Raw genomic sequence first — 26,064 nt, forward strand, 5'->3', positions numbered from 1 at the left:
TTATCAAATTTAAGTGAATTTGTGGATAAAACAAGCAAAAAAAATCTGCCAATGGGCTAAGCTAATTTTTCTTGAATCTTTCTTGAATTAGGTGTTTCAGAAAAAGTTCAAGATTTTTCTGCTTAGCCCATTGGTAGATTTTTTGCTTCTTTAATCCACAAATTCACTTAAATTTGACTTATTTTTTAGGTCGTTTTGCTCATCAAGAAAAAGCATCTTAATTTAAGAATTTTTTGATATTTTTACTGAAAACAAGACAAAAATACTAAGATTTTTTTTTTCTTGAAAATCATTTTTTGCAGTGTGCCAAATGCACAAATTTATATTTAATGTAAAAGTAAGAATAAGGTGCAAAACGCAAATAATGGAAAGAATAAGTGATGATGCATAGTGCGAAAGATTGCTATCACAGAGCCAACATCAAATCCCGCTCCGTGAGCTTTCCTGTTAGAGACAAGAGTGACTCTGACGCCAGCAAAGTCAAAAATAAGTGTGTGAGCCACATAAACCTCATCATTAGTCCTTTCAAAGAGCTGCATCAGGGGTCCCTCCTGGTAAAACAGTGTTTCACTACATTACAGGAAGGTGAGCTCTGTCATGCAGCTCCGTGAATGGGCTTATTCAGGTCACACACTTCAATGCATATTTCATGACACTTTAAACAGTGATCCTTGTTATGGAGGTACATCGGGGGGCTGCTGTGCACTATTAAAAGGGCCATATTCTACACCTCTGAGTCTCTAGCTTTATTCCCCTAAAGTCCATTCGGTGGTCAATTCTTCATGCACCAAACATAAATTAGTTGACTATTTTTCACACGCTTTCTGACCCTTGTATGTTTTGGCTACCTATGTAATTACATTATGCATTTGGCAGACCCTTTTACCAAAGGACTCCAAATGCAGTGCTTTACCAATTGAGGAAGTTGCTAAATGCTTAATACATTTGTGGGTAAATTGAATTGCTTGTTCTCTCTTTCACACATACATTACATTACATCCAAATAATGAAAGCCCTCATGTGACCCCTACTAATGCATGCAGATTGGTCACATGATGTGTGCATGATGTCATCGAGAACCAATTACACGGAGTTCACTCTATACGTATGTCGGACTTGCAAGATGTCAGAGCATTAAAGAAAATAGTTTTTGGAAGATATGTAAAGTTAGAAATGATTCAAACGGTCTCCGAAATTACAGATTTCGTAATGGGAAAAACTTGACGTTTCATAATGACTTCATCCACCTGGAACCACAAATAGCAAACGCAGAACATCTGCTCACTAAACTGTTTTAATGAAGAGAGAAACTGCCAAAGCAAACTAGGACCTCGAAGGTACATATTGGTACCAAATGCATACATATCCGTACCTAAATGGTACATAATAGGACATTTTGAAGGGTACTGCCCCAGTGACAACTTGGGAACATCTTTGACCTTTTTTTCTGACAATATAGGGTGATTCGAGCGATTTTTAGGGAAATTGTTTGGTAGACCCTATATGTTTCAGGTGCCTTATTCAACTTTATATGTTCGACAAGTCTGATAGCTAAGATAAGGAACCACATACTGTATATCTGTCCTCAGAAAGCAGCTGTGCATGTCCTCACATCTTAAAAGAATTGGTTCGGTGCCCATTTCCTATCCCTAACCTCAGTTGTAATGCTTTAGCAAGCACCACTAATAACCAAAGGTACAGTGAAATAAACCATCTGGTGTTCGGCAAGGAAGACGGGGTGTTTCGGTGTGTTCTAAGGAGCCAGCTTAACCCTGTTCTGAGATCAGCGTAGTCTAACCGGCTTTAAATTAAGGTAAAATGTGACTGTAAGCCAAAGGGTGCGGGTGCTGATCGAAGAACACGAATAAATCCCCTGATTACAGCATTACAGGCAGTTTTATTGATTCTATTTGTGTAAACAGTGTGAGCAATAGAGGAAAATGAACGAGAGAGAGAGAGAGAGATAGAGAGAGAGAGAGAGAGAGAGATTCTGTGATTGACAAAACACACATGTATGCAAAAGCAGGTTTGCCACACGCATGACTGCACACACAGCCCACACTTCCAAATTTGTGAAATCTAATAGAGAACGTGAATCACTCCAGGCCTGCGCACACACACATGAACATAGATGTCTGTCATGTTGTAAGATTACTAATGGATAGTGCATTAGTAAGCACGGTATTATGTTTCAGGAGACATATGTGGACACTTGGGCTGACCACATGCTCACACACACACATACACACTACATACACTGTATATATACTTATTACACGGTTACACGTTGGAATGCTTGATTCTGATTGGCCAGTCGCAACATGCAGGCTTGTTATTCCAAGATAACAACTGTTAAAACTAATAACATACAGTATCCAGGATGCTGCAAATCATTTTGATAGGTAATTTAATATTACATAAAAATTACATATAAATATGTATTTAAACAACTTATATTACATTATATTTACAAATGATTAAACCAAATAGCAGGGTTCCCACAACTTGGTTAACTTCAAATTCACAACAACAACTTGTAGCTTTTTTCTGCCATTATACATTTAATAATTTTCCAGTTTTTGTGTTTTCTTTTTTCATGTAAAGCTGCTATAAAACAATTAGAGGCGCAAGGGAATACCGTTATAAGAAAGTACACTCAAAAAAAATATTTTTGCACCTTGTTTAATTTACTTAAATGAAACAAGTTAATACAACACAATTTTTTATTTTTTTGTCTCAACCTATTTTTATAATGTTCAATCTGCTTAAATTTAAAAAAATTACATGAACTCAATAATTTTATATTGGGACCACATTAATGATTTTTGTTGCTATTACTTACTGGGCCGTGAATCTGTATTTCCCAGCATGCTTTGCATGCAACTGCCTTTGGAGAGTATTTTTTTAAATTAAGTGTTATTTTATGCATTTTTAGGTAAAGAGAAAGACTTTATAGTGTTTAATGTTGGTTTATCTTATTGATTTAGAAGATTTTGTGTTATATTTTTACGAATTGTTTGGTTACCATCGTACAGAAGAGTGGCGCTTGTGGTTAAGTTGTGGATGTGACATACGTACTTATTTTAAAAAGCACTAACTGTGTTAATGACTGTTTGAAGATCAGTCTCTTTTCACATGTTCATCCAATGTGTCATTAGCATGCTAACGTGTGCTTATGCTAATTAGTATTATATAGAAACTGACAATTGGTTTAACTAGACTTTTTTGCTTGAATGAACTTGTTTTGTTTTTGTTGAACAGACCAGAAATAATTACGTGGAAAAGTTTTCCTTAACTGAATTTAGTTTATTGAACAAGATATTTTTATGACCAATATAAATATATGTATTAAGTTGGTGCAACAAAAGATTATTTGTTTAAATGAACTTATTGTATTCTTGCTGTACAAGCCTAATCTAATTTCGTGGAAAAGTTTTCCTTAATTCAATTATGTTGATTGAACAAACAATTTTTTTGAGTGTATCGTGATATTTTGTCCAGCAATACTGTATCGATTCTACAATAATAATAATAATTTCAATATCATCATTTTAAATAAAACATTTTATAATAATTGTATTACAATTTTTAAATAAGATTCATAAAAGCTTAGTTTCGTTTGGAGTTAACCAACCACTAGCACATAGCAATAGCATTCTTCTTATCTCTGAACTTAAACAGGAGTACTAGCATAGGGGTGCGCCACAAATCTTTTAGTAAGGTTTCCATAGTGTCTTATCAATGACAGCTTTCCTAAAATTATATCCTATTATATTCCAAAAATAGGAAATATCCCAATATATCACCTTGCGTTACAGTACTGTAATGCACTGCAATATACTCCGGTATCCAGACACGTATCGTACAGCAAGAATCTTGCTGATACATACAAACCAATGCAAATTATAAATAAGTACTACGTATACATTTGAACTGAATTGATTTGAAACCTACATCCTATACACTGTTTCCACCACCCCCAATTGCAAACATGATCTGAGGAAATTCCAACTTAAATCCATCTCCACCACAGACAAAGAGGGAAAGCAATGACCCTTGGTCTGACCCCAGATCAGCCTGGGTGGTACGTGAGGCAGCACACAGCCATGTGTCACCAGAGACGTTTGATGCAACCTATGGGTCGATGTTAAAATTAATCACACGCTGACACAGACACACTCCCTAACGGAGACAAAGCTGAGCTATGCCGCACATGTTCACCTGTCTCTTGTTACGTTCAACGGCTTTGCCTCGGTCATAGACACATGGGATATAGACTACAGACTATAAGACTAGAGAATGACAGACAGAGAGAAAGACTAAGAGTGAGAAACTGAGCATGCTTTGGCATACTTTAACAAGCACACTTCCCTCACCATGCAGCGGTGAGTAATTGTGTCTGTCCGCGATGACTATTTCAGCAGCATATGTAGGGCAGCTAGCAGCAGGGATAGGTTTGGCACGACTTGTCTGCCCACGCCCAGATTAGCCCCCGTTCTCTTTTTGTCACACTCTCCATATGAAGAGCCAGGACCCGAACAAGACAAAGCTGATCTCAGAACAGTAAAACTGCCTGTATAGGTATATAAAGACAAAATCAGGGCATGATGTACTCTTATTGACTTTGGTTCATTGACAGAGAGTAATTACCGCAATATTACAAACGTGCATACTGCAATATGCATAACGCAACGGCTTGCAACAACCAAATGATTTTAAAACGTTACGTAAAGTTAAAGTTTTAGGTCGATGCAGATAGCAGAATGACTGGTGAGACGAAGAGAGCGATGCTTTCTTTATCCCAGAAAGAATGTAGGTTGGTTATCTAATTTTAAATGATAAAAAATATATAATTTAAAGGATTAGTCTGTTTTCTTAATTAAAAATCCAGATAATTTACTCAACACCATGTCATCCAAAATGGTGATGTCTTTCTTTGTTCAGTCAAGAAGAAATTATGTTTTTTGAGGAAAACATTCCAGGATTTTTCTCATTTTAATGGACCTTAATGGACCCCAACACTTAACAGTTTTAATGCATTTTAAAATTGCAGTTTCAAAGGACTCTAAATGATCCCAAACGAGGCATAAGGGTCTTATCTAGCGAAACGATTCGTCATCACGTCAAGAGGTCACGGATGATGTATCGAAACTACGTCCCAAGTGTGGAAAAAGAGGACCGTTCCGACGTTGTTGTATGTCGAATGATACTAATTTATGTCTTTGTGTTAGTTTTATGTTTAAAATGGTCCGCAAATGTGCGTTTCATATAGACGGTTTCAGCAGTAACAACATAAACAAGCCGCTGTCGCGGACCACACGTAACTTCCGGTAAACTCCGCTAATAATAAATAACAACGAAGTACTTTAAACGTAGTTTATTTATATAACAAGCAAAAAAACAACACACAGATTACCTAGGAGATCAAAAGATTTGTTATTTTCGATGAGGAATTTGTTCAAGAGATCAGTTTAGCAACTAGTCAGACCATTAAAAAAACGAAACCGGAAGTAAAGTTCGAATCCAGACGTGTATCACGTGCGTCCGATGAAACCGTCTATATGTAACACGTGACCTTTCCACGTCATTACGCAATAACGTGAGGTCGCACTGGCTCGTCACACAGCCGGAGGAAGAAGAGAAGTTGTGGATTAAAAGTGCATATTGTTATTTTTATAGCCGAAAATGACAATAGTTTCACTAGATAAGACCCTTATGCCGCGTTTCGATTGTTTAGAGTTCTTTGAAGCTGCGTTGAAATGGCAATATTAAACTGCATTAAAACTGTTAAGTGTTGGGGTCCATTAAAGTCCATTAAAATGAGAAAAATCCTGGAATGTTTTCCTCAAAAAACATAATTTCTTCTCGACTGAACAAAGAAAAACATCAACATTTTGGATGACATGGTGTTGAGTAAATTATCTGGATTTTTTTTTTTAAGAATATTGACTAATCCTTTAACTTGATTTAAATTTAAAGCTTCATCATATCAGATATTCAACTTTTTAGCAAGCTGTCACATAATGCCTTTTCCTTTAATACCATGCAGTCCTACTATTTATCACCACCGAAATGTTAATTCTTAATTTTTTGGATGAAAAAAAAATCAATTATTGGCTTGTGTTGATGTCTTTGAAATGACTTTTCATCACTTCAGGCTAATGGAATGGTATTGAAAATGTACTTTTAGTGGTGCTGCCTTCAGGTTTATCACATTAAATATCCTGTTTCATTCAGAAATGCATCACGTTATGGAAGTTAAATGGGCTGTGAATGCCATTTCATGTGGATTTTAAAGGTGCGATAGCAAAACCAGCCTTTTTATTTTTCGAGCAAAAGAGAAGGTGAAAAATGGCCTATTAAAACTAAATTACGAGTGCAAGAAACCTTGACTGAAATTATAGGTTGAGTTCAGAAAAGAAGAAAACACAATATGAGTACGATACTGTATGGCCTCTTCACGGAGGGCTGTAAAAATGAGCCTCAAATAAACCTATGAGTTTAGTCGGAAGCTTAGCACATGTGAGGAAAGAAGGAGAGAGAGAGCGAGAGCGAGAGAGAGAAAGCGCATGTGTGTATATCAGTTTGTGCCAAGGGACTTCCCCTGGGAGACTGGCAATGCCCAAAATGTGTTGTTATCTGTGAGTGTGACTGTGTATGTGTGTGTATTGTAACTAGGTGCAGTTTGTTTTGGCTCGGTCAAAAAGCAGGTCAACTGAGAAAACCAACACTTTAAATACCCTGCGCATACAATATACTGTAAACGTGACCTGCCGTGTCCTTTACTTTAATTAAGGACTTGATTCTCACTTAAACTTTTGACAGCACTGAATTATCCAATAATATATTCATATATCCACACTGATATCTAATAATTATATATTAATGCATTTTTATTTTTAATGCTTTTCCCAAAAGCGACTTACATTGCATACAATCTTTACTTTTTTCTTGGTTTGTGTTCCAGTAAAGACTTTTAAAAAGCTTTACAAAACATTATATATTACACTGCAAAAAAGGATTTTTTAGAAAATAATGTTTTCTTGTTTTCAGTAAAAATATCAAACAATTCTTAAATTAAGATGATGAGCAAAACGTTTTAGACTAAAGTTTTTAGACCAAAAATAATCAAATTTAAGTGATTTTGTGCATAAAACAAGCAAAAAAAATATGCCAATGGGATTTTTCTTGAATTTAGTGTTTAAGAAAAATGTTCAAGATTTTTTGGTTACCCAATTGGCAGATTTTTTTGCTTGTTTTATGCAAAAATTCACTTAAATTTGATATTTTTGGTCTAAAAACTAGACTTATTTTCTTGGGTCGTTTTGCTCATTAAGAAAAAGCATCTTAATTTAAGAATTTTTAGATATTTTTACTGAAAACAACACAAAAATACTAAGAATTTTTTTTCTTGAAAATCATTTTTTGCAGTGTAAAGAATTTTTTTTTTACCTCATTGGCAGATTTTTTTGCTAGTTTTATGCAAAAACTCAGCCAAATATGCTGTTTTTTGTCTAAAAACTATAATTTTCATAGGTAATTTAGCTCATTAAAAAAACGCATCTTGATTTAGGAATTTTTAGATATTTGTACTAAAAACAAGACAAAACTACTTAGTAAGAAAGTCTTTTTTGCACTGCACGTATTATATGTTCATCAAATACTTTTGCTTATAAATCCATTTTTTGCAGTTCTGAATGTTTACTTGAATATGTGGGCTAAATCGTTTTTTTTTCCATCTTAATATGTTCTATTGCACAGTTTGTTCTGTATTTTATTGCTGACTTTTCTTTCAATTACCTGAAAAACTTGTAACATTTATTTGAGAATTATCTACACTGTAAAAAGTAAAAATTGGATTAACACCTAAAAAAAATTAAAATTTTCTCACTTTAACTCTTTCACCGCCAGCATTTTTTTAAAAAGTTGCCAGCCAGCGCCAGCGTTTTTCATGATTTTCACCAAAGTTTAATGCCTTCCAAAAAATGTTCTTCTTTAAATATATAAACATACAATATACCAAATGAAAGAACAGACCCTCTGCTTTCAAACAAAAAAAACCGTTTCATCCTACCTTTAGTGGTTCTTTTGCAATCAGCTTTTGAATATGGGTAGGTTTTTGCAAAAACACCATATTTTGAGCAAAAAGCAGAGATAATTCCATTTTTATGACGGACTTTTCATAGAGATCCCATTCAGAGCGATCTTTAAAACAGACACGGACATGCAGCAGCTTGCCATAGGGCAATACTTCCGGTTTTAAAAAGTTGCGGAAGGGCGCCACCTGGTGGATAATAGCGGTATTTTGGAAAGACGGAAAATCTCGTCATTGGCGGGGAAGCGTTTTCTCTTAATTGACGAGATATCTCGTCAATGGCGGGGAAAGAGTTAAGTTAATCTTTAACCCGTTAACTGGCACTGTCTCGTGAGGGGGCACCTGAGTTTACGTCAGTATTTTGCATGTAAATGTTAATCTCTCACAACAAACTATCTATTGTTGGAAATGTCTAAAAGCTTAGTTTTCATATTTCAAAACATTTTAGCAGTAATAATAAATGCAGTGACCGTAATTTATTAATTTGTGACGAGAGTATGCAGCAAACCTCACAGCAAACCAACACAAACTTCATTTTTTTTGATAATTTTATGTATTAAATAATACTATATTGCATTAAATTTAAACTGCTATAATTTCTTTATATTTTATATTTTCACCTCCAGACACTTACGTAAAAAAACTTTAAAGTGTCTTCTTTAAAACAAGACCAAAATTTGGCTTCTAGACTAAAAAAAGTCAGAATTAAATTAATTTATCACCTTTTCACCCCCACTCAAAAAAGGCTTCGCCAGTTAAAGTGTTAAGGAGTTCTTGTTTTAAGGGTTACCAATCGAATTGTGTATAGGCTCCAAACCATTTTGATTTAATTTGTTCAAATGTGCTCGACTCAACGTCTGAAAAATAGAAATTGTGTTCAATAGCATTAGTTTTTACTGTGGCATCTTGGTAATGAGAAATTTAGCTTTTTTGACAACTCTAAGTACATTGCAACGGCTTTAAACACACAAAAACCATGCTTCAAAGTCAGACGCACTCATTATTCTGTGGCTCTCTGAATAATTTCCATGTTTTGTGCCAAGCTTACTTCAGCAAATCAAACGGAGAGAGTGTGTGCGTAAAACTGCACAGTTCAAAACTCCAGAGGGAAGCGTTTAAGCGAACAGAACCGCCGTTTTCAGAGCCTTTACAACTAACATCGTTTAGAGATGGCTTCCCGTGCACGACTTTCCTTAAGGGGGTTTCCGTGTAAGGACTAATGCTGCGTTCCAGGCCCGTAAATCACGACTTCAAACCACGACTCAGGACTTTGTAGCGTCATACCAAACTAGCTGAGCGCAAGGAATTTACGTCACCTTAACATTTCCATGCGGTGATACACTTATTGTTTCAGACACAACATTGTAATACATAATTGTGTGTGTATTATTTTTTTATGTATATTATATTATTATTAATTTGACTGTAAAGTGATATTGTCCTAAAGTGTATTCTCACCGTGTACAGTACCACTTGCAGAAACACTGCATCTGTAGGGGCTGGCATTGTTTGCTTTGTATGGTTTTGTGGGCTATGTGACGTCAGAGCTCGGAACTGGGAGTACATCGATCTCGTACGAGTTCACGTGTCGGAAGTCATGGGTTTGACTGCCGTTTCAGTGCACTTTACGCGTAGAAGGTTGGAAAAACACGGGTTACAGGTTGCCTGGAACGCGGCATAAGCCAAACTTTAGAAACTTTAGAAAGATGATTTGTTTATGATGAGCGACCTTATTGACCGGATTTGTGCCGCAAAATGTATACAACATCCTCAACTGACTAAAACACAGTGCAATCCCAGAACGCAATGCAATGTGAAATCACAAAAATTGAGAAATGTTGATTAGAAAAAAATATAAATTTCATGATACAACACTTTTCTTTAAGACAAATTTTCTATAATTGGAGTGTAAAGATCCAGTGTGGGTTTTAAGTGGGTTTCTAGTGGTGAGATTGCAAATTGCAACCAACCTCAATTTCGAAACGCAATGAGAAACTACGGTAGCTGTCACAGGACAAACATGTCGTCACCTGAGACAACATTGAACTAAATGCGCTCTGTTGAACAGTTTGTCCATTAAGGGCTACTGTAAAAACATGACACAACTTCCATGTAAGGAGACCCCCGGTGTATGTAGATAAAAACGTCTCATTCTGAATACAGTTCATTATGTAAGGTCTTTATACACCACTGATGATATAGTTATTTAGTTTATATTGCATTTCTGTCAAGAGATCCCTCTTAACTTTTTTCCCACCATTAAACTTTGCATGAAAAAACATGTTCCCAATGAGGTTTTATGTTAATCTGTAATACCACGATAATCCACTAGATTACCCAATTTATAAAAAAAATTTAAGAAAAAAAATGATTTACTAGTTTTAAACTCTGTGTATGTTTTGAAAATTTTTCTGATCTGACCTCTAACAAAATTCCTTCACAAAAAAGTCAATTATTTCAGCTTTTTGCAAAAAAAATTTTTTTTTTAAGTTGAGTTCATAAGCAGAGAAAAAATATATAGATAGGATGAAATGTTTTTTTTTTTCGATTTGTTTGTTTGTTTATTGTTTGTTTGAAAGCAGAGGGTCTGTTCTTTCATTTGATATATTTGTATATTTATATATTTTTAGAAGAGGATTTTCCTGGAAGGCTGGCGGGCAATGAGTTAAAGTTCCACATTGCACCTTTAAACAGTTTTCTACTTGTTTAAATGTTGTCAGAAATGTTCAAACTTTAGGTTTTACTGCAGGCGTGGAAAGTGTCATTGTAATGGTAACAGGCTGGTCCACTTCGGTAGCTCATGTCAAAGACTGTTTGTTCTGTGACACACAGACTCAAAGTCTACAAGAACATCAAAGAACTTCAGAGAGATGGTCAACAACCCAGAGTCTGGCACCAACACAATAAACCCACATCCACTCTGAGTACACTTACACAAACACAACCACATCCACAACCAAACAGATCAAACATTTGTGACTCTAGATCCAAAGCATCCTTGAGGCTGTTTACACTTGGCATTAACATGCGTTTTCATCGATCGGATCACAAGTGGACGAGAGAGACACATTACGTTTACACCTGGTATTTAAATCCGTCTCTTTTGTCCACTTTCGACCGCATCTGTCCTGAATACTGTGAGGGGGTGGTCTGTGAGACGGTGGGCGAGTCTCTCTGCTGTCATTCAAACCCGAGCGGGAGTAATTATGAGTTTATATGGACGCAAACTAATATTATGTCGGAGTCCACTGCTTGTTTAGCAAGTATACATGCTGCACAGTGTTTTGTACGTTTATATGTTGGAGCTTTCTCTGAATTTTCAGGGCAATTGATGAAATAGGATTGCGCAACTTTCACACGCTTTCAAAACGAAACTACGGAGATCAGCCGCTTTAGTTGTATCAATGAAAGGCTAAAAATAGCGCTGTTCACCGTATGTTTACGCCAGAAGTCAAAAAAAGACGTAAAACTTGTGTTTAATACCTCAGATTAGATAAATGGGCAGAGAGAAGGCGGTCGCGTGTGGCTGTTCGAACGCATTCAACCACATATGCGTTCCGCAACTCCTAAGCGATCCGATCGAAAGTGGTTTCGACTACCTCTGAATGTGGTTGAAAGTGGTCGAAAGTGGACGAGCTCAAAACTTTTTGAACACCGTTTACACCTGGCATTAACGTTGTCCACTTGTGATCCGATCGACGAAAACGCATGTTAATCCCAAGTGTAAACAGCCTCCTTGACACCGCTGGTACATTCATACAAAGATCCCACATCCTATTACACTAAACTTTACATTTGTAAAAGTTTACAGCTTTGGAGACTTTCCACTTATGTTTTATTTTAGTTTCAACTTAGTCTTAGATGTTTTCATCTGGAAGAACAATCTAAGCAGGAGTTGAAACATGTTGACTGAAGATTTTAATCAGATTTCCATTCATTTTCGTTTGGCAGCTACCCTTGAATTAAAATTGAATTATAAACCTCATAAATGAAATGTGTTACAAAAGCAGCAACATGCAAATAGCGTTAAACACCAAAGACCCAACTTGCAATTGGTTTAACAGGGTCTAATGATAGCATGTTGCTAAGCTAACATTATGAGACTCCAATAAGCATAAAATACACAGACAAACTTTGCCTAAAGCCATCATCTCACTTCATAACGTCTTACTGCTTCTGTAAAGAGATTGTTTGTAAATGTTATTTCCTGTGGGTCTCGTTCCCTCTCTAAAACACCCAAGCCTAAACTTAAGAGTTAAATCAAGAAATAACTACAGCAGAGTAGGATGGAAATCTCTGAATGTCCTGGTCTGTTACACTAAATTTAGCTTCGCTTTTCTGTTTGCACAAAAAACTGGCTTCAGATCAGGAGCCAAGGGCAATGTCTCCATTAACCACAGGCTGAAACCCCTCAATTGTTCCTCTAACACAAGGCCAGTGTGTATATCTGAAGTGTAGGTGTCGATCTTCTGACTAAAACGCAATCTCGCTCATGAAACAAGCCTTTGTGCCGCTCCAACAATCAGGACCCTTATTTCCTCACTGATCTCAGTACAGTAGGCCGAGTGGAGTGGCCATGAAAAATGCTGAGACCTCGAGTTCCTTCGGGCCATTGGTTGGGCTGTGGCGTGCCTGCCGTGCCTTGTGGTCTAGATGCCCATTTTGGACTTTAAGCCGGGAAGGGCCACACCACCTACACATTCCCAAATCTGGACTGGATGACCCCCGTTTGCCAAAGCATGTCCTGGATAAGATCATCTGGTGTTAGTTGGATTCATGTTTAGGGGACAGGGTGGTAAAAGGAATCAAGGCAGATCCAGTTTGGTAACCATCTGGTTTTGCACACGAAAAAATTCTGGGTTATTTTTACCCATTGTTGGGTAAAACATGGACAAATCAAACCACTGGGCTTAAATTAACCTAGGCTGTGTTGTTTCTAACTCATGGTTGGGTCAGATATGGACTTTTGAGGTTAATTCAACTCAACAGTTGGGTTTGTCCATATCTATCAATCAACTGGTTGAAACAACCCAGCGAGTGTTATCTGACAAAAACTTAAACATGGGTTTCAGACATCATAAGATTTCTATAATGTACTCTCTAGAACATCTGGACTACTAATTAAAAGATTTTAGGATTGAATCTAACAAGGGATGTTTCATTTCCTTTCAATTTGACGAATATGCTTAAATCATTTTGGAGAAAATCCTTAGTTAACTACTTACATATTCTGGTACAAGGGACCCAAGTTTGAATGTGATCTACAGTCATTTTACATTTGTCATCTGGGCACTTTGAGTACTTTGCTAAAAAATCTACATGGTGTTTACCGGATTCTGCCAACAAAGTGCCTGTATTTCTGAATTAGGTGGATTTATAAGCGAAAGTATTTGATAATACGTGCAGGGCAAAAAAAAGACTTTCTTACTAAGTATTTTTGTCTTGTTTTTAGTACCAATATCTAAAAGTTCCTAAATCAAGATGTGTTTTTTTAATGAGCTAAATTACCTAAGAAAATTATAGGTTTTAGACAAAAAAATAGCAAATTTAGGTAAATTTTTGCATAAAACTAGCAAAACAATCTGCCAATGAGGTAAAAAAAAAAAAACATTTTTCTTTACACTGCAAAAAAGGATTTTCAAGAAAAACAATTCTTAGTATTTTTGTCTTGTTCTCAGTAAAAATATCTAAAAATTCTTAAATTAAGGTGCTTTTTCTTGATTAACAAAACAACCCAAGAAAATAAGTCTACTTTTTAGAGCAAAAATATAAAATTTAAGTGATTTTGTGCATAAAACAAGCCAAAAAATCTGCCAATTTTCTTGAATGTTTCTTGAATTTAGTGTTTAAGAAAACTGTTAATTTTTTTGCTTACCCCACGGGCAGATTTTTTGCTCGTTTTATTCACAAAATCACTTAAATTTTATGTTTTTGGCCTAAAAACTAGACTTATTTTTGGGTATTTTTGCTCATCAAAAAATCGTAATTTAAGAATTTTTAGATATTTTAACTAAAAACAAGACAAAAATACAAAGAATTTTTTTCTTGAAAATAACTTTTTGCAGTGTACATCCTAAAAATTTCTTATTCAACATACACTCAAAAAAATAAAAAGTTGGATTTACTTAAAAAACCTTCGTCAAGTGAGTTCCACATAGCTTTGTTAAGTAATGTCAACAAATAAAATTTAAGTTGTATTTACTAAAAAAGTTTGTGTAAAATTGACAATTTAAATGTTACATGGACTAAAGAAATCCTAGTAAAGTCACTATTATGAAACATTTAATTGATGAAAAAAATAATGATTTAATAACTCCATAACAACGAATCAATCAATCAGAGTGCAGCTGCTCAATACAACCTTTATTTAATTACAGTTTATCAAACATATCATAAACATATTTGAAATGCAATGTAACATTTCAAACCGTTTGTTGGTTTGTTTTGTTCTAAAATATATCAGAACAAGTTAATTAACTAATACTTGGCCACTTATTACTCAGGTACCTATCTAATCGTGCTACACTTTTGCAAGAGGGTACAACAATTCTGCCAGAACAACAATTTACCCATAGTACACTGCAGCATCATCAGCCAATGAGATGCAAGTCTGTATTGGTTTTATTAATCTGTTACTTTTACGCAACAATGTTTTATTGGCTGAACAAATAATTTTGGAGTAAAGCTGACAAGACACAGTCTTTTGTTGAAATTACTAAGTTTAATTAATCATATGCCGTTACTTGTGCTTGTTAAGTAAAGTGAACAAGAAATTATTTAGTAAAACTGACTCCAACCAAGTTCATTTTTTTGAGTGTATGCAAAACTATATATATTCTCTTTAGGCATTGGTTACCTATGTACACAAATCTGTGATGTCTTAAAGTGAAAGAATTTAGAGACACACCACTTTTTTTAGGAAAGCCAACAGTGCAAGTTTCATGACCAGGTGACCTTGTCTCTCTATAATTTTATCGTATCCAGAAATCTTCCCCAAAACAGCCTGAAAAAACCCTAAAAGCTATGAAAAAAAAACACATTTAGAGTGAAAACAGCATGAATCACCTCCTACATTATGCAGATGTCAGTACAGCCTGCAGTGCTGCACGATCAGATGAGGACCTAGGCTTAATTCGGTAATGGAGCACAGCCAGAATACTTGACAATGAGACACACCCACCTCCTCAAAAGAGTATGAGAGGAGTAACCTAACCAGAAGAGGTCAACGCTTTACTATTCATCTCACAATACTTCATTATGTACCTCTACATCCTCACAAGACTGAGGTTTTGGCATATACTATGGAAAGAGAAACGTAAGAGAAGCTTCTTAGCATCCCAACTTCAATGAATTGCTACAATGCCGGTGTTTAAAATTTCTTTGATGTGTTTTTACTGTGAGTTAGCTATACACAAGCTTTGTGGGTGGTTGTTCCACAGAGAACTGAGATGACTAAATAGACCTGGAACTTCAAACAAGAACCTAGAAGTACAAACAATACAGGTTTCCTAATAAACATCCAAGAATACACCCATCTCTTATGAAAATTTACTACAATTCCCGCACAGGAACCATAGCTTAACTGCGTTCAACAGTGTTATTTATAGAAACCACAGTTAGAACCAACAGGGCCGTGTTTCATTGTAACTATAACTCGTTGTTGTTGCAATAAAAATGAAGCAGATTGTATTACTCCTACTACATTTAATAAACTTATTGTCTACAAGGTTACCACAGTAAACATAGTTTGTACAATCACATAGACACTTCAGTCCATCAAACTTGCCAGTTTAGTCTTTTTTGGCTGTTGGCATCTTTAATGGGACATGTAGGATGGGACTTCATTTTGTTCTTTGGGATTTATGTAGCCCTGCTGAAAAACCAGCATAGCAGCAAGACCAGCATATGTTGTGTTTTGGTGCTGGTTTGCTAGTGAACACCAGCTAAACCAGCACCAGCACCAGCTAAACCAGCACCAAACCAGCATTAGCACCAGCTATACCAGCACCAAACCAGCATTAGCACCAGAATCCCATGCTGGTCATACCAGCAAGACCAGCATATGTTGTGTTTTGGTGCTGGTATGCTGGTGACCACCAGCTAAACCAGCATCAAACCAGCATAGACCAGCATAATTCCCATGCTGGTTTGATGCTGGGGGTTTTTTTAGCAGGGAAAGAACTTTGAGCTTTATCATTTTACAGGTATTATTTGTGCTCTAACAGTAACATTACACACTAACTAAAGTTTGAAAAATGGGATCAGGAAGAACATGACCTTTAAGAACTTTGCTAAGCTAACAGGAAACTAGCCAAATGAAAGCATGAGATCTTATTCTTGGTCAGCATGCATGATTTTACTCTAAATTAACTGTGAAGCATTAGGGAATGGTTAAACACTGTTTAACCAGGTGCCAGTGTATGTGTGTGTAAAAAACTTTTAAAGGGGTCATAGCATGAAACTCTGACATTTTCAATGTGTAAGTGCTATAATTGGGTCCCCAGTGTTTCTATCAAACTAGAAAACGTGAAAAAGATCAACCCAGTAACTTATTTTTTGTAAACCATTCTCTGCAAGCATGTAAAAAATAGGTTGTTCAGATTTCGCTTGTTTTGTAATGTGTAAGCAAGTCCAATTACAATAATACCGCCCCTTAATCTGCACTATCCAACAACGACACTGCCATTTAGTGCAGATAGAAAAACAATAATTCACAGGACAATTGAGTTTTAATTTCAACAAACCACCATCATTGCAATCAGTGTTTGCATTTCATCAGCTCATTTGCATTTTAAAGGACACACCCGAAAACAGCACATATTTGCTCACACCTACAAAGTGGCCATTGTAACATGCTATTATTATACATTACCTGTGGAGTATTTTTAGCTTTAACTTAACATACGTACTCCGACTTATTTTACATCTTTGAAAAAAATCATAATATGACCCCTTTAAAAATGATATATGTCACAAAAGTTCACTTATTTGGTATTGAGTGAAGACCAAATGTATGCAACATGGTAATGCTAACCAAAAGTGTGCAAACAACAACACAGTATGATTTCTTTCTGGATTTATGTCTGTTCAAACGCACAACAGTCGGCCAGTATAAGCATCCTTGGACACATTGACCAAGCGCTTAATAGGTCCCTGATTCTCTTTAAACCACACTGAACATTGCCTGCTAGCTTTATAAAGAAAAAACAAGCTTCACTATGTCAGCTAGTAACCGCAACACTGCAAGAGCAACGCTGGGAATTAAATAAACGAAAGCTTCCCGGCGAGTTGTGGTTGAAATGAAGGGTGTTATAAGCTTTCAATGAAAAGTCTTACAAGGGTACACTATTGACAATATTACTATTGACTACATGTGCATTAAGAGGACTACTGATGCTAACCTGTAAGGAATCATGGTTAAGCTACATGATGTCGTTTATCTCTGCATACTGAATTCCCTACGACACACTTATTATTAGGGAGATCGAGTTGTCTGCCTACATGTGCTTGGCTGTAACAGTGTTGTTGTTCATGACACAAATTTATAGACACAAGTTTGCCAAATGTGTATTGCCATGCCATGATTCAATAACTGAAGCACAGGGCTAATAAGAGCATCCTATTCAACCTGCACAGCTCCTGAATTCTGCACAACGGATCAGATCCCACAAAGCAAAGATTCAATTCTTATTTACTAAAAGTTGCCATAACCTCAAACCTGCTGTCAGCACAGCCGAATGCATTATTTATACTTTTAAAATGATCCCAGATGTTGACAGCTGCTTAAGGTTCATCCTTCTTCCTTTTGTTTGTTTTCCTACCTGCCGTTATCCCATACGGGGAGGAAGGAACTGGGGAGGAGGGAACTGACTGACTGGCTGGCTTGGTTTCGCCATCTCGGTTTATCAATAGAGGCTTTGAGTTCACCCCGATGCCCTGCACACAAGATGGCCGCCCTTACCGTCTAAGTTAAACACTGAAGTCTTTTGATAAAAGACTAATCTCCCTAACAGAGTCTGGAGGAGAACTCTGAACCCTACAGAGATCCTAAAAAGCTTTTAAAAAAGCACAAAAACATTATTTTGCAAAACCATGGTATAATAAGGGTATAATCGTTTTTTTGCAATGTAAACGCCTCATTTGCGCTGCGAGACCTCCAGACGCGCACCAACGCGTCTTCACATTGACTTAACATTGAAATCACTTGCGCTTGACGCCTCTACCGCGGCTGGTCTGAACGCAGCATTAAAGCTTTACCCTGAGATTACTTTTAAAGGTCCGGTGTGGGTTTTTTTAGTGGTGAGATTGCTAACTGCAACAAACGGCTCAGTCCACAGCTCACCCCTCAATTTCGAAACTCATAGTAAAGCTACGGTAGCCACCATAGGACAAACATGTCGTCATCTGAGACAACGTAGGGAAGAAATGCACTCTGTGCAGCAGTTTGTCCGTTTAGGGCTACTGTAGAAACATGAAAACGACTTCCATGCAAGGAGACCCGCATTGTATGTAGATAATGATAGAAAAACGGTTCATAGTAATGTAATAAAAACAAACCAGTTCATTATGTAAGGTCTTTATACACCACTGATAATACAGTTATGTATATTAAATAGCATTTCTGTCAAGAGATCCTTCTAAAAGTTACACAATGCACCTTTTAGAGTATTGAAGAAGTTCATGCTGGGCTCCAATTGGCTGCTTTTCATCATTACGCATTCATGCATTTAAAAAAAAGTATGGGAATACTATAAACCGTATGGGTACTACTTTGCTATTTATATACACAAAACAAATATGCAGGGCTGTAGTAACATGTTTTTAATACATGTTCAAACAGACATGCTTACACTGCAACTAAATGTGCTTAGTCATCCACAAACACCCACTCTCTATGTTTTTTCCAAGACTTTACTGAGAGGCCCATCTGCACCTGAAAGGACGTGTGTGAACGCTCCGCTTTCCTCCGTTCTGCTTCCAAAGTAAATACTGTTCCTGGCGGAGGTGTCCTGAGATCTTAACATTAAAGCTCCATCATTGAGTAAGTCTTTTATTGTGTAAAATACAGCCATAAATGTCATTCTAGCAAAGCCCATGACTGAGGCCTTTAATGCACGCTGCATTAAACAGCATTAGGTTGTTTATTTAACCTTTATTATTTATTTAGATGCATTTTGGCAGTAGCTGAATCTAAAACAACTAAAACAAGTTCCAGTCTTTGATTCTGATTGGTCAGTGACAGCTGCACTTACGATTTTTGTGTATCACTGCGCAGCACTCTTACGGTACATTCAGAGCGTTTAAACTTGGCGGGGGGGGGGGGATTTATGAAGCCTGGTCCTGATGCAATCATCATAATGACAACAGCCAATCACATTGGACCGTAACGCATGCTCCTCTGTTCTCCTGTCTTGCATAAACGTAATTGGCTAGCGTCTGCACTAGGTTATTTTCATAAGGTGATCAGATTGGCTGATGCCTGCTTTGGAGCTTGAAAAGTTGAGAAATGTTCAACTTCTGCAGCAAGCAACGCCAGTGATGCAGCACGCCAGTGACGCAGCACACCAGTGAGGCAGCACGCCAGTGACGCAGCACCCCAGTGATGCAGCAAACCAGTGACGCAGCACGCCAGTGACATAACACAGCGGCAGTGATGCAGCGCCAGTGACGCAACGTGCCAGTGACGCAGGACCTGAGTGACGCAGCACCTGAGTGACGCAGCATGCAGTGACGCAGCACACCAGTGACGCAGCACGCCAGTGACACAGCACAGCATACCACACAGCGCTAGTGACGCAGCGCGCCAGTAACGCAGCACCCCAGTGCTGTAACACAGCGCCAGTGACGCAGCACACCAGTGACGCAGCACGCCAGTGGCGTAACAGATCGCCAGTGATGCAGCACGCCAGTGCTGTAACACAGCGCCAGTGCCGCAGAACGCCAATGGCGTAACACAGCGCCAGTGACGCAGCACGCCAGTGACGCAGCACGCCAAAGACACAGCATGCCAGTGACGCAGGACGCCAGTGACACAACACACCATGTAACACAGCGCCAGTGACACAGCACGCCAGTGACGCAGCACGCCAGTGACGCAGCACGCCAGTGACGCAGCACGCCCGTGACGCAGCACGCCCGTGACGCAGCACGCCAGAGACACTGCCCCAGTGACACCCCGCCGAAGGATCCACAATTCAGTTCAGCAACGCATAATGTCACCCATTAACACTGACCCCCTGTGTGAATGTAATGTTAAGATGGAAGTATAGTCCAGTTTTTACACATATGTATACAAGTGCACATGATGCATATTTCGTCATCAGAATAGTACTAAGGCCCACCAAGCTAAAACAACTTTAACCAATCTACATCATCATCTTAAATCATCCACTCCACAGCACCACCATTAAATTTATCTAAAACCTGCAGAATAAAATGCCTGAAAACTAGTTATTCATCAATTAGTCAGCTGTTGGATGGCAAGTTGGCCATCATCCACATCAAGCAGTGAATCCTTAGTGGACAAGAACCAATAAGAAAACCAAATCAATAGTAAACATTACTTACCTGAAGATCAAAGAATTTACTGTATCTTCTATAGATGATGTGGGAGGAGGAGTCGGAGTATGTGACATTGATGAGATACACCTAAAAAGAGAGAAATTTACATGATAAATACATCTTCCATTACAACCCTAATGTCATTGCATTATAAGACATACTCGTATATTAATTCTGATATACACAATGCACAATGCAAGAAACAGGATTTCGAGAACTGTCCCTTTAAGTCTTTGTTTAAAGATCACTGTGCAGCATGGTGTGGTCAGGAAACACCACGGTCTAGTCAGGAAGTTTTTCCTGCAAACGTATGGTTTCTGTCAAATCCACCTCTATTGTCCTGCACAAGCAATGAAGGTCACCAAAAGACGACATGACATCATCAGGACCAGAACGTTAAGTGTGCACAGGGAAATTCCCGTTCCCGAAACGTCATTCCAATGGGACAACTACAGGGTCACTGTGCCCTGCACCCCTAGCTTTCCTTTGTTCTTTTAACACAGGATGCATGCACTTTGTCATTCATGATGAAATGTGTGTCGTCATTAGTAACCGCTCCTAATAAAGAGTATTGCTTGAGTTTCAAAAGCACTGTTCATCTGTAAAGTTTTAGTTGTGTTGTGGACTCCACTACATTCTTAAATTAAGAAAGAACTTTGTAAAACTTTATAGTTATTGTTCGAATAAAACACTTTCACATTTGAAGTCATTTATAAACCCATTTCCAACTCATCCAACTTTACAAGTGACTTGACCTAGTTCTACTGCTAATCAAAACAATCCATAGATGAGATACACGTACTGGCTAGCATCAACATACAAACAAATGTCTGTATTGTTTACACACACAACCAACTTTGCTTTTATTGGGTAACTGAAGGATACATGTGATCTACATTCAGCACATTTACTCTCAGCGAGTACATCTAGTAAGTGTGTAATATGCCTAACAGGCTCATTTCACTGTGATACTCTGACCGCACATCTCTGGGAATAAACCTTTCAAATAAACACCTCATTTGTCCAATAAGGCAAATTCAAACATTATCTCGCCCCAGCCTGCAGTGTGTTGACATCTCTGAAGGGTCTGACTCTGATCTGTTATGTCAAGTCTTTCAAAGCCCCATGTCCAAGCATGCATACTTCACTTCTACACCGTGCTTGAAAAAAGTGTGTCAAAAAAGTAGAATGTCCAAACACAAGAGAGATAAACATTTTCCACCAATGCCGATAGCCAACTATTCAGAGTGATATCTGCCGATACCAATAGTTTGGTGGTTATATTAACTTGCATTAACTAAATTCTAAAGAGTACATTTTCTAAAGATTAAATGTTATTCATTCAAATAATGACCATTAATATTGAAACTAGTGATGTTTCTTTACATTTTCTATACACAGAGTTCAAATTCATTCTCACAAGAAAAAAGTCGATTAAAAAAAAAAAATCATACAATCATGGCAATTGTTTCATTTGGAGTTTACATCCTGACCACAAGATAGCATTCTTATCTTGACTTCAACAGTGGCAAAAAGTTTTTGCTACGCTTTGCATACGGTGGTTTATTCTCAATGACAGCTTTCCTAAAATTATATCCTATTCCTAAAACAGGAAATATACCAATAAATCACCTCGGTTTACAGTGTCGCAACAGATTGCATCGCAAGTCATTCATCGTGATATGTATCATATAGCGAGACTCCTGCCGATGCACAATGCTAGTATCAATAAGCATAGGAAAATTAATTGCACAGAGCTCAATTTTATTGCATTTTCCTGTTCTCTTTTGATTGACAGGATATATTTGCCATGCCTATCGGCTGTTTTCAAAGTCCCCATGAAACGGAAGTAGCGATTGGCTTTATTTTCCCCGTGGTGGCGTCGTATATCCGAGAGAAACTAGCTTTTGAAATGAAATAAGGCAGGGCTGGATTTGAATTTGTCCATCGAGATCTGATTGGATCATTTAATGTTGGGTCGTGATGCTAATTGCTAATCGAAGCGATCTTCTCTCGAACCCCGCCCACCTGCCATACCATATGACCGGGAGTAAAGAGAGATCGTTTCGAGAAAGGGGAGGAGATTTGCATTTTTGATTAAAGATTATGAGGGGACAATAATTATTTTTTAAATAATAAAGATCACAGATAAGTCACTTGTAAAAAAAAATACGACAATAATCCAAAACAAATTACAGTTTTTCATTTTATTTTCGTGGCAACTTTAAACTATCGGTGTAAAAATGTGCTTATGTCGACTGATACCGATTATTGGCGCATCACTACCAAATACAAAGTATTTATAAACAGTAAGCAAAAATAACAAAAAAATCTTGACACCCTTATTCAATACAGTGGAAAAATTGCATTTAAAAAAAATGCTGCAAAACTTTGATAAGTAGTATGACATGCCAAGTAAACTACATTTCCAAATTTAGAGAAGTGAAGGATGCTTTTCTTAAAGATCTGTAAGGAACTGATTTTTTTTTGCAGCCACTACAGACATGTGGTCCATTACTAATATGAATAAACACAAAAATGTGTTAAAATTATTTCATGAACAAACAAAATTTTTTATTTAAAACATAAAATGAATTAAATGTTAAAGCAAGAAACAGGCAATTAATTGTCATAATCGTAACAATTTATCAGGCAATTAACCGTCAGCCAAAATTTCATAGCCATGACAGTCCTACCTTTACTGTGAAATAAAATGACTTTTTCCGCTAAATGAATTTTTGGTTCATACCGTCCACCCCTAACCGCAATGTACCGCAACATACTGCATCGCAAACCACATATCGTGATACGCATCATATAGTACGATTCTTGCCGATACACAATGCTAGTAACAATAAGCAAAAAGCTACGGCTACCATGATTGTGAAAAAAAATCACAAAAATTTCAAAAATATAATTTCAAGATTTAACTGAAATACTCAAACTAATACTATGAATAGGCAAAGTTCGTTTTTAAAACGTGTGATGAAAATAAAATGTGTTTCTTTTATCATGTATTTGTAGCAAAAATATCGATATATAAACAAAACTCGCTATACCACCCAGCCCAAACTAATAGTAAAGCAAGATGATTGTGAAGCTGATAGTTGTGTGAACGTCTAGCTTGTAGGCTTCTCCAACATATATTAAGCCCAATTGAGTCTGGTCTCAATTATAAGACAAGCAAAGTGTTTGATTTACTACATCCCCATAACTGAGGCGGCACGAAGTCAGTCGAGTATCAAAGATTATGTCATGGTCCATAAAGTGAGAAACTGCTTGGTGTTTCATAGGTAATGAATTAAGACAGATATCATACGAAACAGACAGATGTCTGTGGTAGAGCTTGACACATAGACAGAGTAATCTCTGAAATGTGTTGCGAGACGGAAATCGCCCATGCTTGTGTGAGTATTTGTATTGTGCCAGGTTAAAGTGCTCCATCTGTTAGTTGAATGCTGGGAAAGACCATGACTTAAACACGTCATGCTGTTTCCCACAGTGTGTGTGTGCAGCTATCCAAACAGATACATGCTTATCACACACAGTAAGAGTACGAACCGAGGTGTGTGTGAATGTGATAGATAGAGATAGAGAGTGTGAGAATGTTTCTTTGAGAGCGACTGCTAAAAAGATACTCGGTGCGTGTGTGTGCGTTTGCCTACAGAAGTTATTTAAAGACCCTTGACCGGTCTGGCATGTTTGGTTGCTGAATCTGCCCTTCCTTGCCCGACTGTAATTTGTAATTTCGCAGGAGAGGGCAACCCCAAATGTGCCTGCGTGTATGTGTGTGAATTTCTAGGATGCACACTCATCAACTCTCCGACATGATTGGCCGAGGGAACCGTCCTCATGGCAACCACAGTGGAAAATAGGATCGCCGAAAGCCCACGCCCAAAATATCAAGCGCAACTTCACTATCCCGGAGAGCTAAAATAGCCTTTCTGAAAGCTTTGGCTGTGCTTTTGAAACAGAACCAAGTGAGCTAACAGAACATAAGTCATTTGTTAATTTAACAACACAGTGTTTCCGCTATATGCATTCAACCGTGGCGGCCCGCCACGCCTAAAACATCCCCGCCACGCCTGCGGTTGTGGATAGAAGGGATACAGCAAACGAAATCTCGCCGGATGAGGACTGTTTAATCCTATTCCTTCACCCAAACCCACCTCTAAACACAACATTTCACAGGATTGTAGGATGTATGTGTATCTTATGTAGCCAGAGCCGCTGTTTTCATCCTAAAAACCCTACCTCCAAATCTAATCCTAAACTGTTTGGCATTTTCTGTATCCCTTCTAGACAAAACCCGCGGCGGAAGCTCGCAAAATAAATAAAGCTATACCGAAATGTCCGCCCAGCAAGAAAGAAAAAAATTCCTTTCTGGATTCACGTTGTTCACTCATTTATAAATAAATCTCCTAAAATATCATAATTTCCCCCATGGGTTTAGTTTCATGCACAAATAGATTTAAATCAACGGATGATGATTAGGCTACGTCTCTGTTTTGAGAAATAATAATAAAATAAATAAGTCTACACGAAATATGTTATAATTATCAGATTGACAAAACGAATAAAAAAAGGATTTGAGTTTCTGTTCTTTTTTTGTGATGCGCTGTTAAACCAAAGCAGCAGAAAATCACGTCATGTTTTTAATGATTTTAAATAAGCACAAGGTTTTCTCCTTATTGTGAGTTTACATAAATAAAAATACACAATTTACAGATTCGAATTTTATTTTACTTTTATCTGTCTGGCAATAAATTAAGGGTAATTTAAGTTGCAAGGTCATCACGCGTATGCTGTTCACAGGCGCATATACACGGACCCAGCGCGGGGCTGCGAGAAATGACATGATTAAACTTTCGATTTAACATATTACGAGATTTTTGGACATTCATTTGTAATCACTGTACTCATATTATCAACTTATCTGGCCATTAGTTATTCAGAATATAGGCTATAAGCGCAGCGCGCTGCTGACCGCTCAGCTGTCAGTCAATCTTCTGTGCTTTAGATCGACACTCACAAAGTTTCACATTAAATGATAAGATGTTTGTCCAAAAACAAAAGGCTAAATACTGAATACAACTCATATAGGACTGCAAGACATTAGTCGAATCTGTTTGGAAGAAAACTTATTTCCGTGGAAGACGTTGGTAATAAAAACTGGAGGCAGACGGTGAGACTGTTTCATCTGTTTTCAGACGAAACAACAGGGTCGGGGTACCCGCGGGTGAAACTTCTAATATTTGATGTAACGGGTGTAATAATATTAACGTGTTATATGCGTTGTAGATCCAGGTCGGGACTCAATATGCGAGCGTGAACTGCGGCTCTAACATCCAAGAACAGAATTCGACTCGATTCCGACAGGTAACAGTTTTTAAATGTCCCCGTGCTTA

The 26,064-nt window shown here is 37.4% G+C and overlaps 1 protein-coding gene across 3 annotated transcripts in view; it reads right to left on the reverse strand.

Annotated features, from left to right (window-relative positions):
* Nucleotides 1-26,064, reverse strand: part of sh3pxd2aa (SH3 and PX domains 2Aa) — a 149,137-nt gene that overhangs the window by 101,395 nt on the left and 21,678 nt on the right. For all 3 annotated transcript variants that reach the window (XM_065295397.2, XM_065295399.2, XM_065295396.2), the window contains exon 2: nt 20,663-20,743. In XM_065295397.2, the coding sequence (XP_065151469.2) occupies nt 20,663-20,743 (81 nt within the window). The remainder of the gene's footprint in view (nt 1-20,662; nt 20,744-26,064) is intronic.

The sequence above is a fragment of the Paramisgurnus dabryanus genome, chromosome 4 (assembly GCF_030506205.2).
Source record: "Paramisgurnus dabryanus chromosome 4, PD_genome_1.1, whole genome shotgun sequence".
NCBI classification, from domain to species: Eukaryota; Metazoa; Chordata; class Actinopteri; order Cypriniformes; family Cobitidae; genus Paramisgurnus; species Paramisgurnus dabryanus.